General features: G+C 43.1%; 2 protein-coding genes across 3 annotated transcripts; both read right to left on the bottom strand.

The window, feature by feature from the left end:
- Window positions 1-593: 593 nt before the first annotated feature.
- mrpl18 (mitochondrial ribosomal protein L18) lies at window positions 594-1,849 on the bottom strand. Of its 2 annotated transcripts, none has more exons than XM_052076566.1 (4): window positions 1,584-1,849; window positions 1,278-1,449; window positions 872-1,106; window positions 594-797 (listed from the first exon to the last, which is right to left on the bottom strand). In XM_052076566.1, the coding sequence occupies exons 1-4, from the start codon at window positions 1,663-1,665 to the stop codon at window positions 720-722; spliced, it is 567 nt and encodes a 188-aa protein (XP_051932526.1). In that variant the 5' UTR covers window positions 1,666-1,849; the 3' UTR covers window positions 594-719. The 2 variants fall into 2 exon arrangements, with proteins under 2 accessions (XP_051932526.1, XP_051932534.1); XM_052076574.1 differs by having other exon boundaries at window positions 1,278-1,446.
- A 590-nt stretch (window positions 1,850-2,439) lies between these two features.
- tcirg1b (T cell immune regulator 1, ATPase H+ transporting V0 subunit a3b) lies at window positions 2,440-11,856 on the bottom strand. Its single transcript, XM_052074018.1, has 21 exons — window positions 11,642-11,856; window positions 10,361-10,483; window positions 9,933-10,011; window positions 9,075-9,223; window positions 8,901-8,996; window positions 8,761-8,822; window positions 8,434-8,560; window positions 8,278-8,360; window positions 8,102-8,195; window positions 7,605-7,817; window positions 7,378-7,528; window positions 7,154-7,293; window positions 6,196-6,353; window positions 6,027-6,117; window positions 5,820-5,938; window positions 5,518-5,731; window positions 5,134-5,244; window positions 4,972-5,055; window positions 3,821-3,941; window positions 3,461-3,632; window positions 2,440-3,229 (listed from the first exon to the last, which is right to left on the bottom strand). Exons 2-21 carry the CDS (start codon window positions 10,475-10,477, stop codon window positions 3,136-3,138), a joined length of 2,475 nt encoding a protein of 824 aa, XP_051929978.1. The 5' UTR covers window positions 10,478-10,483; window positions 11,642-11,856; the 3' UTR covers window positions 2,440-3,135.
- Between the last annotated feature and the right edge of the window lie 466 nt (window positions 11,857-12,322).

Below are 12,322 nucleotides of genomic sequence, written 5' to 3'. Positions count from 1 at the left end.
AAGTACAGGACAAGTAGTGTAGTGGGAATACCTCTCTACTCTTGTTACTAGTTTGCTGGATAAACAATGTAGCTCGGCTTATGGCTACACTAATGATGTGTTTGGCGGAGTCTTAACTGGACTCCTTTCCAAAGATAAACAAGGAATGGGAGTATTTGCAGTTCAGCATGAGAAGAAATTCAACTTGAATTGAATTGAAGAAAACAACTTCGCCCGGGCTTCTCAGATAGAGCCACACAAAAATGAATGTCATTATTGGTGCATTTCTAGTGTCATTCCTATCATTCAAACTATAGTGCCACAACAAAAGTGCTGTTGACAGACTTTGATCCAAAGAGTGCTGTAATAAAAGCGAACTAAGTCTCAGTTTGAAGGTGTCCGTGTTTATTGGCAAGAACAAATTTCCTGATTACAGTATTTGAAAGGATTTATCTCAGTCGAATGCATCGCGATAACCTGGCATTTGAACAAGGGTGTGTCAACTTTATATCCCGTGTATGTGGTTACGACCATAGGTGTGAATGGCTGTTTATGTACCTGGCAATTGACTGAATGAGGACAGGCATCACAGAAAATAGCCAGATAGGTGAATATTCAATTTGGTAACAGTTTATTGACAAGAACGGTAAAACAGCACAATGCGAGTCATTGTATTGTCATGGTGCCATTTTAACACAAGACAAAAACTTAAGAAAACCTTTGACAGATGAGCTTTCCATTTAGAATCCTATATATTTCCTTCTAGGTTCACTAAGGATGATTCCTCCATCTTTCATTGCTGCGCGGAAAGACTGAACCTGTACAAGACAATTACGACACGTCAACAGCGATGTAGGTGAAACGCCTCCAGGCAGAGTTCTGCAACACTTACAGCATCCGAGCGATACGTCCAGGGAATGGCCCTGTACACCATCCTGGTGATGCCGGCCTGCTTGCATCGATGGGCCAGCACCTCGCCTATAGCCTGGCATGCCGCCACACAGTTTGTGGAAGGCAGCTCTCTCTTCAGCGCCCACTCTTTGGTCGAGCACGAGAGCACCGGGTCAGGTGAGGAGCAAGAGAAGACCTGAGCCGTCACATATTTCTGACTGCGGGAAAACACCAATCTGAGGGAGGGGGCAGGGGTTAGGGGAATTCCTTGACAACAATTACTACATTCTCATTTTTCTGAACTCGGACCCCATCTTGTGGTATTTTAGAATCACAGAGCACAAAAAGCCACAGGGGAAGAATGAATTGCCAATGTGCGAGGGAATCAAATCGGGTCCAAATCAGACCTGTGGTAGAACTCGCGATGAGGCCATGTCGTCTTCCAGCCGCGGTCCTTCACCGCCAGGGCCATCCGCTCAAGGCTCCGCGGGTTTCTATTCTTAAAAGTCGGATTTACTGACTCGTTTTCTACCGAGCAGGGCTCCGGCTCAGTCGCCGACTGGGTCATACACCGACCTGCTTTCCATAAAAAAAAAAACATTGAAACGCTCTTACATGCGAAATAAGGAAATGCGGTGGTTCTATATATCAAAATGTGCGTTGGAAATGTCACTTAAGTCGTGACAAATCAATCAAATGTGATAGGACTTTACCTGGGAAGTTTGTGGCCACAGCACATCGCTGAATTTGACCCAAGAGCAGACGAACGCCTCGACTCATGTGGCTCAACGACATTTTCGTCACAAACTTACTCAAGCCAAATCTGGAAATGTCTAGTAATTCAAGTGATCAACGCGCACACAGGAATAAAAAAGGACGAGTTCCGCATATTTTTTTGCTCATTGAACTCCGTAAATTACCAACAGCGCCATGTTTGACATTCACGTTAGATCCGGGTACGTGATTTAAAGTAGGAACTGAAAGAAACCAACATTAGAGAATCGAAAGTTCCGCTCTAAAATCAATGATTGCTACAAAAGACGTTTCGAGGTTACGGACCGCACATTTAGAGATATTAATTTGTATTCAAAGAATATATATTTTGATATAAGGCCTCGAAGTAATGATGACATTTAATGTAAAAATAGCTTTGCCGCTGCGTTAGTGCCAGTTCAGGCTGTACCGACTACTGCTCGTAGACAGCTGAGATCAACTGTAGCGCACCCGCGACCCTGTTCGGGGTAACCCTTGTTGAAAATGGATGGATGGATGGCACTGCGTGAGTTTGCGTGGTTCAGGTGTAGACTACGACGCTCTGACTCGCGTCGCCACCGTAGGAACGGAGCTCCATCAGAAACCGAGGACCCCCGTATGCATATGTAATAATGAATCACATTGTGCTATGAATAAAATAGTTTAAAAAATGACTATATTACTAATGCCATTTAGAAAACATTTGATTCGGATGTAACACTACTGTAGATTCATTTTTTAAAAATCACGAATCCCTTTAAAAGTAAAGGTAAAACGTTTTACACTTAATTTGTAGCGAATGACTGCTCACAAGAACACAAGAAACTTATTTGATTTCAGTCAAAATTTTATCACTTCGACAGTGCATAACAAATGAGGGGGGGGGGGGGGCATGTCCTCAATGGTCCAAAACATCTGCATGGTAGAGTGGTCCCAACAACTTAATGACTGACACAAACTGTCTTATTAAGGCACAAGATAGAACTGTTACTAACGTTTTAAGATTCAATTGTTTTACAATTTCCTGTATGCAAGCGACACGGCATTGTGGAAAAGATGTACCGTATTAGCAGATGGGTGTCATAGAATTCCCTGCTAACATTTGGTAAATTTAACAGACCTGGATAAATTAAAGTTCAACCAACCAATTCAACATGCATTTCCCTAAATGTCCCTTTAAAATGTGAAAATTATTGTAAATGTCACAGTGAAAAGTATCAATTAAGCATTTATTTAACAATTAATAATTACAGTAAATTTATACAACACAGTGAATAAAATTTGAAAAGGGAACAATAAAGTATCTATATTTTTTATATACTGTATTACAACTAATTCTTGGATGTCATGATGCCCTAGCAGTCCATACCATCATGTTCATAGTGCAATTAAACAGTTACATCGCCTCAGTCCACAGAACATTCTGGGGTTAGTCTGCTGCAGTCCAAGATGTCGATGAGGTAAATAAACGAATAGTTGCAATTTCAGTGAATTGTTTGGCCAGGATGATGATCATATGGCAGCTGATGCATTGATCAGAGACGAGAAAGAGAATGGGTGCAGCTTGTAGCCTGAGCCACTGTAGAACTTGTTCTGGAACTCCACCCTGCAAGAAAAACATTCAATGTGCACGCCACTTTAAAAACTACCTGTTGACCACAGAATGTTATGCAGTTCTGTTTTCGACACATATGAATAGCATAAAAGCATTTTTATTCAACTTTTCAAGCAGGGGTTATCAAACTTTTTGAGTTTAAGGATTCCTTACACTGGAGAACGCCCCCCCCACACACACACACAGACACACACACACACAGACTGAAAAAAAGAGATTTACCAGTGCAGACGGAGCGCATGCAGGAACGCTGAGAGGCCCTCCATAATTAGCAGGATGGAGATGGTCAACAAAGCAAAAAATGCAAAGACTACAAAGAGAACTGCAGAGCCCACGTAGCCCTGCCACCTCAGGGCAACCCGCATCACCATCACCCACAACACCTCTGACAGCTCTGTGGAGATAAACAACGTCAATCAGCTGGTTTTCAGTGCTTGGAAATTCCAAGTCATGCGTGGCTGAATAATTCCCTGCCAATAGAATGGAAAGAGTGTCCGTTTAAGAGGAAGGAAGTCTGTGTGCGAGTGTGTGAGTGTGCATGTGCCTTGTGAGCACGACTCAGTCCGGATGCGACTAACGTACGTGCGTGCGCCAGGCTGAGGGCCCAGAGTCGCAGGTAGGAGGCGGTGTTGGAGATGCAGCCCAGGCAGTACTCGATAGTGTGGATGGCCTGATGCATGAACACGTCAGCAGCATCAAAGTCCTATGGATAATGGAACAAATGTTCGGCGACGGCTTCATTCTGCCAGTGTGACCAACATTAAAAAACAGCATTGTACACAAAGAAGACAAAAGTTGTCATTATTGTTGTAAGACACCGTCATATTTTGCACAAAACCCAATTACATTTTCCGTAATTGTTCAACCCAATTAGAAATTGTACCTAAATAAATATTTTAGAGTAAACTGTTCTGAAATACTCTATGAAAATGAACTTAAAAGTTAAACACAACTAAACTGTGCAAATTCATCCTCATTAACTGTACTGGATTCAAGTAAAGTTTCTTTAAACTGCATTTCGTTATTTTACAAGGTAATCTTGACGCAAGTTAAATTCAAGATGTTTTAAAATTCCATTTTAAATAAAAGACCACATTCCCTGTGTCTCATGTTTTCCAAAACGACTCAAATACATAAATGACATGCATCTGCTGTTCAGACTCCCGACTAAAAACAAATCACTGTTTTGTTGGTTCCAATATCATGATTACATGATGTTACCACAACAGTCATTTGGTATTTCTTGTATTTTTTATTAATGTTAATTTATTTTGAGATTTGAAACTATTTACAGTCATAAGATTTGACTTGCCCTGTGTTAACATTCTATGTCTTGTCAGGGATTGATTCAAGACATTTCAATGCGAATCAAGGCATGGTTTTTAGATTCAAGGATTCGTTGCCTCCTAAAACGTTTTAACAATGAGCAAGAACACTGTTAAATTAAAACGTAATGTACAGAAGTTTCATTAAAAAAATGTACCCGTACCTAAATAAATGTTTTTAAAAAAAACATGATTAATTGCAACTAAACAGGATTGGAAAAAAAAGTTCAACCTAGGAGAATAAACTGCACTCAAATAATGGTATTCAAAAGTATTTCACATAATTGTTGAAAAGAAATTGTACCAACATAACCAGTCCTAAACGATGAAATACAACTGTAGTGTACTTTGAACAGGAACTTCCAAATGTTCTGTACTGGATTAAAAATAAAGAAGTTATGCCCGCACCTCCTCCCCAGCACACCCTCCTCCGTCTCGGGCGTTGATGGCGCATTCGTCAACCACCAGCGGGTGTCTGTCTTCTTGCAAATGCTGTAGCAAATGGAAGCGCTTTCATAAAATGGACCCATCTGAGGTAGAGGGGTTCAAGTTGCAGGTAGATGCACTCACCAGCTGATGGCTTCTACCCTTGTGTGTCAAGTATTCCTGTAGTGGTTTCCCGAGCAGAAGGACGGGAACGGAGCAGAGCGCCAGCACAACCAGCACTTTCTGTACGATACCCTGCGCGAATGAACAGAATGATCTCCTTAGTGGTTACCTTTCAGTAACTTGGTTGGGGTTAGATTTTTATTTTTATTACCAACCCAAAATTGCTGTAAATTGGCAATTTCTCCATTGTGCGACGAATAAAGGTTTTCTTATTCTTAAAAAGGCAGTATAGTATTTGGGATACTCAACTGTTCTGCAGGCTGCGTGACATGCCCCCCCCCCCCCTCAAAAAAAGAAGAAAAGCTTGACAGAGCAGACAGGAATTATTTTAAGTAGTGCACACACCTGTCCCGAATATAGCGGTGGGTTGTCTTCATTTTCTGTGAAGAGGAACATGTCTATAAAATGGATGAGTATACTGGGGGCCACTTTGGACTGGGCGGGAGTGTAAGCAATCCACTTGAAGACCACCATGAAGACCAGGTATCCGAACAGACACAACATGAATAGCAGCTCTGGGATCAGCACCAGGAACACGCTGCTTAACTTGCCAAAGTGCCTGGAAGCACAACATCATTTAGAAGTCATCAGGGTCAATATATGCGAGAAGGAAACAGAACCTGCTGGGATGCTGGATGGCGACTTACACGTAGTTGAAGAAGGACAGACAGACTCCAAAAGTCATGTGGATAACGCCGATAATAACAGACATCTTCATCTTGTAGGAGTTGAGGAAGGTTAGCTTGTTATTGGCCAAACCCCAAATCTGACCATGAAACAACCGAAAACAAAGTCAAGTGAGTGAAAGCCTGAGGGAAAGAGACACTAACTGCAGATTAGTTTGACAGTCATACCGGGTCAATGCCAAATGGATAAGGACTGGTAAAGACACCGGGCACAACAGGATCCATTGACAAAAACTCGCTTCCTGCCAGGACGGATGCACTACAGAGAGCGCAGAAAATATAAACGATGCCGGAAAAAGTGCAGTTTAAACTAGAATTTTTTAAAAAAAGAACTCACTTCCAAATGTTTTTCTCAAACATCGGACCGGCGTGCCATCCTGAGCTGAAGGTGTTGAGGCCCCGACTGAAGCACTCGTTGTAAATGGCTCCCGTGTAGATGGAGAACAGTCCCATCAGCAGAATCAGATATCGACCTCCAAACATCATCTTCCAGATCTGAAAACCCCAAAAAGTCACCTTTGTTGCACAGGGGGGGGGGGGGGGGGGGGGAACTAACTACGGTTCACTAGAATGATGGTGAGCAAGAGTTTCAGATTCAACAGCGTGCAATCCGACAGGAGTCAGGCACTAGAGGGCAATGAAAAGTATGACCCACAATTCCTTTCTCCCTCCCACTCGACGGAGTTAACAAACACACCACACTTGATTGATTAGTCAGTCAACCCCTCGCCGCTTCACAAATTCACCAACTCGGGAAGTTTTCTGCAGGACAAAAGTCAAAGGTTTCACACCTCTCTGCATGTTTTGTGCTCTTTCTTTCATGAACTCCCCAAGATGGTACCCAAACAAACTGCTTCTTCTGAGACTTTCGGCAAGCAGCATAAATGCCAGAAGGTCCTGACGCCCAGGGAGAAGGCAAAGCACCTGAATATGCTCAAACGACGCAGGAAAGTTACGCTGCAGTATCCAGCCATGATGGGGAGAACAAGAGCACCGCATGGCAGACAACAAAGAACGTCACTTTAAATTCATCGTGAATCGTTGTCACAGGAAGTAGACTGTATTTATAGGGGTGCCTTTATTTTGTCTTCCTCCTTTGTTTTTTGGTAAGAATTATTTGAGATATAATTTATGTGCTTAGCCGTTAGCCATTTACAGTCTTGTTCAGAGGAATGTTTGAAAATGATTTTGAAATGATTTTATGAGAATATTCTAGGGTATTTTGGACTCAAATTTGAGCTTGCAACAATAAATCGACCAAGCAAATGATCATCACTCCAAAAACTTGAGCGTACCTCATTATTGTTACTTCTCAGCTTGGGGTCTTTCTCCTCCAGAACCATCCAAAGCCCAGCCAGAGTCATCAGCACACCGTGACCCACATCCCCGAACATGACCGCAAACAGGAAGGGGAATGTAATTATGGTGTACACGGCTATGGAGACATAAAAAAGATGAAATATGCGAATGGCTGAGAAATGACAGGCCAGTGCTTGAGATGGGGTTCATGGTGACGTACCTGGATTGACTTCCCGGTAGCTCGCCACACCGTAGGCATCCACGATGTTCTGGAAACCAGCGGTGAAAGAGTTGAGAGGAAACAGGGTCGGCGGAGAGGTAGATGAAGGCAAGCGGTTGTAGAAGGAGTCGACACCACTGCCGCTTTTCCTCTGAAGACGACGAAGACGCCGGATTAAGATCGGCGTTCGTCTGTTCAGGGGCGGCGGGTTTGGACTGCTGTCTCACCCCTCCCTCTCTCAGGGCGCTCTGCAGCTCGGGCAGCTTGGCGACGGGACACCACGCTTCGGCGATCAGGCACTTGTCGGTGACGGAGGGACTGCAGAGGTTCAGGACCATTTGGACCGCCTTGCACTTCTGGACGCGCACCTTCCACTGGGGCAGCACGGCCACCGCCCGCATGAGGAGTTGCTGCAGGAAGGCCTCCGTCTGAGACAATACCTTTGGGAAGAAAACAACCTCGTTCAAACACTTCCAGGGCATTAGCTACTCTTGTTCTCCTATCAGTGCTTTGTGAAATCAGTCATAAAAATCGACACGAGTTGGACATGTTGTTGGAATTTTTGATCAATCTACTTGAGTTTTTTTTTTTTTTTTAACATCAAGTCAATTGAATTTCATTTGTCTGGGACAAGAAATGTACTCAGATATATGTTGTATTTAAAATGATGTCCACTTTCTCGGGTCACCCTGTATTATTATTGGAACAGAGGCCTGACACGTACAGATTTGATATCTTCAATTCTGCCTTGAAGTCCCTGGAGAATCTCCTCTCTTTCAGCCGTGTTCTCAGGATACGCAAACGTCTGTGTGCGAAAGCTGCCGCAAAAGGGAAACTAGATGAGTAACAAACAGGTTCCTAGCGGCAGATGGCAAAAAGCAAAGATACCGATTTACCGACCAGTCGCAAATCTTCTTCACTTTCTGTCCTATCTGATCCCCCCAGTACGAAATGAGGAACACCGTCCACTGTACCATCTCTCCCTGCAGATGACAGCAAATCCCGTGAGAACACCAAGTCAGAGATGAATGTGGTCCACCGTATCCCAGCTCCTACCGTGTCCGGGTGCTCGAGACGATCCTCCATCTCTCGGAAATCCACAATGATGTAACCACGGCACGCTCGCCACAGCAGCCGCTCAAATGAGGGCACCCTCCAGGGGTGGACCACTCCCGCTACAAAACTGAAAGAGAGGACAATCATTATCAGATGATGCAACACACCAGCCTGTTGCTTATTGACCATAAATCAAGCTAATCATTTCCAATCTATTTCGTTCTTGATTATTACTTCAAATTAGCCCTGTCGTGGTGTGCTGCCTCAGTGCGGCCCGGGTATTGGTTGGGGACCGACGCTTTATGCTATTAAGACATGATGACGTACCTCAGGCGTACATCACGATGGTTGTCAAACAGACCTTGGTTTTCCAGGATAGATGGGGGCGCCTGATAGAAATGACCATGAGTTAGTGTAGCATGTGATTTAACAATCATGACGGAGGCAAAAGGTCATGCTGTCATCACCTGCGAGGCTGTAAGAGAGTGCGTTCTGGTCAGCACTCCTCTGTACTGGCACAGCTGGGTCAGCTGAGCGCGAAGACTGTCTCTGTTCCTGGACACCTGGTTACAACAATTCAAGACTCTGATTTTCTTTCTTATTGATATGAAAAAAAAGTATGGTCAAATGTATCAGAAGACCTCTCGGAGCTCTCTGGCCAGCCTCTCGCTCTCCTCCTCGATGGTGAGGAGCTCACGGGGCTGGGGGGCAGAAGGCGACGGACAAGGAGGGGGCAGGGGGCCGTTCAACGGAGGGGATATGGATCGATTGATCTCCTGCTCCAAGAATGCTGAAGGGCAAACAAAATGGATCAGATTACATTGGACAGCAAATATGAGCAATCTTTACAGTCTGCTGGCCTCAACACCAGATAGCGTAATTGGACTTTTTTTTTTTAAATTATGCCAAGCTAATCTGCCCATGGCCTTTCCCAATCATCTAACTTGAACTACCTATATTAGTAATGGGAAAGATTTTTTTCCTCATCCTCACAAGACCGGACCGAAGGCCCACAATGGCGTTAGCATTTTTCCATCCTCTGATTGCTTGGTTTGAGCAACATTTGTTACAGCCAACTTCGATGAGCAGAACATATCTGTAGCGAGGTTTACGCATTCAAACATGTTTCATAATCAGCATCTTTGGTCATTGCGATGTATTTTATGACAATGTTTCATGCTATTCTCACGTTATTAGAAAAATACTGCCTGTGAATTGCTCCATATGACACATAACATATACCCAGTGTGTATACGTTATATGTGTATATGTATCAACATATACACAGTTGTGTAATGTTACATTGCGTCTTTGTTTAGTGTTGATGGTTTCTTAATTGCAACGTGATAGTGGAGGAATCAGGGGGTAGATGGTCGGACATTTCCCTACTGAAGGCACACCTTCCAAATCCATGAACGGCCACCGTAATCCAGTAAAGGAATTGTAGCAGCATCAAGTTACTAGCGTCGACGTTAAAAACAGAACGTGCAAATACTTACAAAATGTTTTCTCAAGCTCCTCGCATCGTCTCACCTCACCAACAAATTTCCTCTGAAAGGCGTTCACATTAGGGTTTAACTAAAACATCAAGAGAGGAAAGAGGAAGTAAGGGTTAAGTCACTCAGCTGATCACAAATGGAAGAAGAAAATATAACTGCTTGGTGAATAAAGGCCAACATCTTGGAATTTGCACATTATGGAGTGTAGAAAAAAGATGAACACTCCATTATGACTTGTGAGGGCCCAATTTCAAAACGTATTAAAGCGAACAACTTTGAAGCTGATTGTGTGCTTGCAGGATGAAATCAATAGAGGAGAACTGTGACAGAAAATTGAAACGAGTCCGTGCAATGCATGACGGTTTATGAGGCTAGCTGGAGAATTCTCATCTCCCTGAACCGTGAAGACCGTGCAGAGTGTGGCTCACATCTCTGAACTCGACCAGGCCCAGCTCCCCCAACTCGCTGACACAGTTGTAGGCTGAACCTGACTGGAGGAAGAGCTGCACCAGACACACTTCCTCACTTCGAAACATGGCTCCCATGGCTGCCTGCACAATACCCAAAACACACATCACATGTTCTGTGTCACATCCTAAAAGCTTGACAGAAGCCATTTGAGGTACCACTGAGTGCGGCCATAAATAGGAAGGGAAACAATATGTATTTTTGAAAGGCATTTCTGACTATGGTGTGAAGTGATAAAATACAATACTTTGTGACTGTACCTTTTTCCTCTGAGTACATGCACCCTGTACGTGGATAAAAGAGAGGCTTGTGTACAGTTTTCCCCCTATCTTCCTTATTCAAAAAAACAAAGATTGTATGTAATAGAATTGAAAAAAATATATTTACATTTGCACTAAACTACATTTCAGAATATATATATATATATATATATATATATATACACACACACATACACACAGATCGTCTGTTTTTACTTAAGTATCCGCACTTAAATTTAAATACTGCGTGCAAGTACTTTAACCACTTTTTTAAGCATCATTTCATAAGTAAAGCTTCTCTGTTAGCAGACATAATTTAATCAAGTGTCAAAGGGGAAGCACGATCCCCTGGAAGTTCCCCTTAGTGTAATCAGAATTTTCCACTCGTGAATAAAGAGCTGGATGAGCTGCCTGAAATCTATAAAAACTGAAACTCGGCGAGGAATTCAACTAACTAACCTGACTTTCTGGTGTTTATGAGAGCGTCAAAGTTGTTGTGTGCCAAGTTAAAATATTTGAGGCTGCTTTGCCTGGAATCGGAAGGATGATCAAGTTAGCAAAGCTTGGATTCCATTGAAAAGTCGAATGCAGCGATTTTCTAGGATAGTACTTTTAAAGTGGGTTTTGTCCTGACTGACAACAGTGTGAAAGTAACTGATGACGGTCCCAATGTTACGCAAGATCAATTTTCATTTGATTGAGAAAAAACAAAAAAACTAAAAATTCTTCTGTCACCCGTCGTGACTCATAACCCAACTAGATCACTTGTTTTTTGTCATGCCGTACTAATTAAAGCTGAGATGGAACCTTATGAAACAATCAACATAACATTCCGTCGGTACATCATTTTAAAGAAATCTATTTAGTTAGACGGGCTGGTAATTCGAATGAACATTAACGTTTCACGGATGTAATTACTCATAGACGAAGTAGAGTACTTTGAGCTCTTCAACGCAAACGACGTTCACAATCATGGCTCACCCCTTTGTTTTCAGTCAATTCCGTCGGTCTCCAAGCACTTCAGTCATAAATGTGTCCGTCCCCACCGATGACTGAGAACAGAGTTGACCGAGACGTCTCGTTGGAGCGAACTTGTGTGATGTTGACCCCAGCCACCACTTCCCGTTCGGGAAAGTCACGTTACTGCGATTTCACGTGACTCTCGGCGAGCCCGCCACGACAAAGGAGCTCGCAAGTTTAAATGGCGACAAAGAGCGCCACCTATCTTATACTGTACCGTAATGTTGAAAACGTGCGAAATAAAAAAAATGTCACATGGACAATTCCAATGTGCACGAGAATGTTTTTTACGCAAAGCCGCCTGGGCATTTATGACAAATCCTTAATACTGTATCCTATTTAAATTCCATGAACAGAACGTATTAACGCTTTTTGTCCTTGGAAAACAACTGTTTAAAAACGACCTCCCCTCCAGTGTTAAGTCAAGTCAAGTCAAGTCAACAGTTTTTATAGAGCGCTTTCAAACAGCCATCGCTGCATACAAAGTGCTGTACATGGATGCAACATGGAGCGTTGTATATGCACGCACCATTTTCCCCATTTGGTTTACGGAGGCGTGCTTACTTCCTGTCGCAAGTCTTCTGCATGTCTTCATCTATAAAAAGTCTCAATTTCAATTTCAGGGTACATTTCCACCTTGAA

The sequence above is a fragment of the Hippocampus zosterae genome, chromosome 1 (genome assembly GCF_025434085.1).
Source record: "Hippocampus zosterae strain Florida chromosome 1, ASM2543408v3, whole genome shotgun sequence".
Classification (NCBI taxonomy): domain Eukaryota; kingdom Metazoa; phylum Chordata; class Actinopteri; order Syngnathiformes; family Syngnathidae; genus Hippocampus; species Hippocampus zosterae.
Note: the sequence above shows the minus strand (reverse complement) of the source record. Positions and strands in the feature narration are given on the sequence as shown.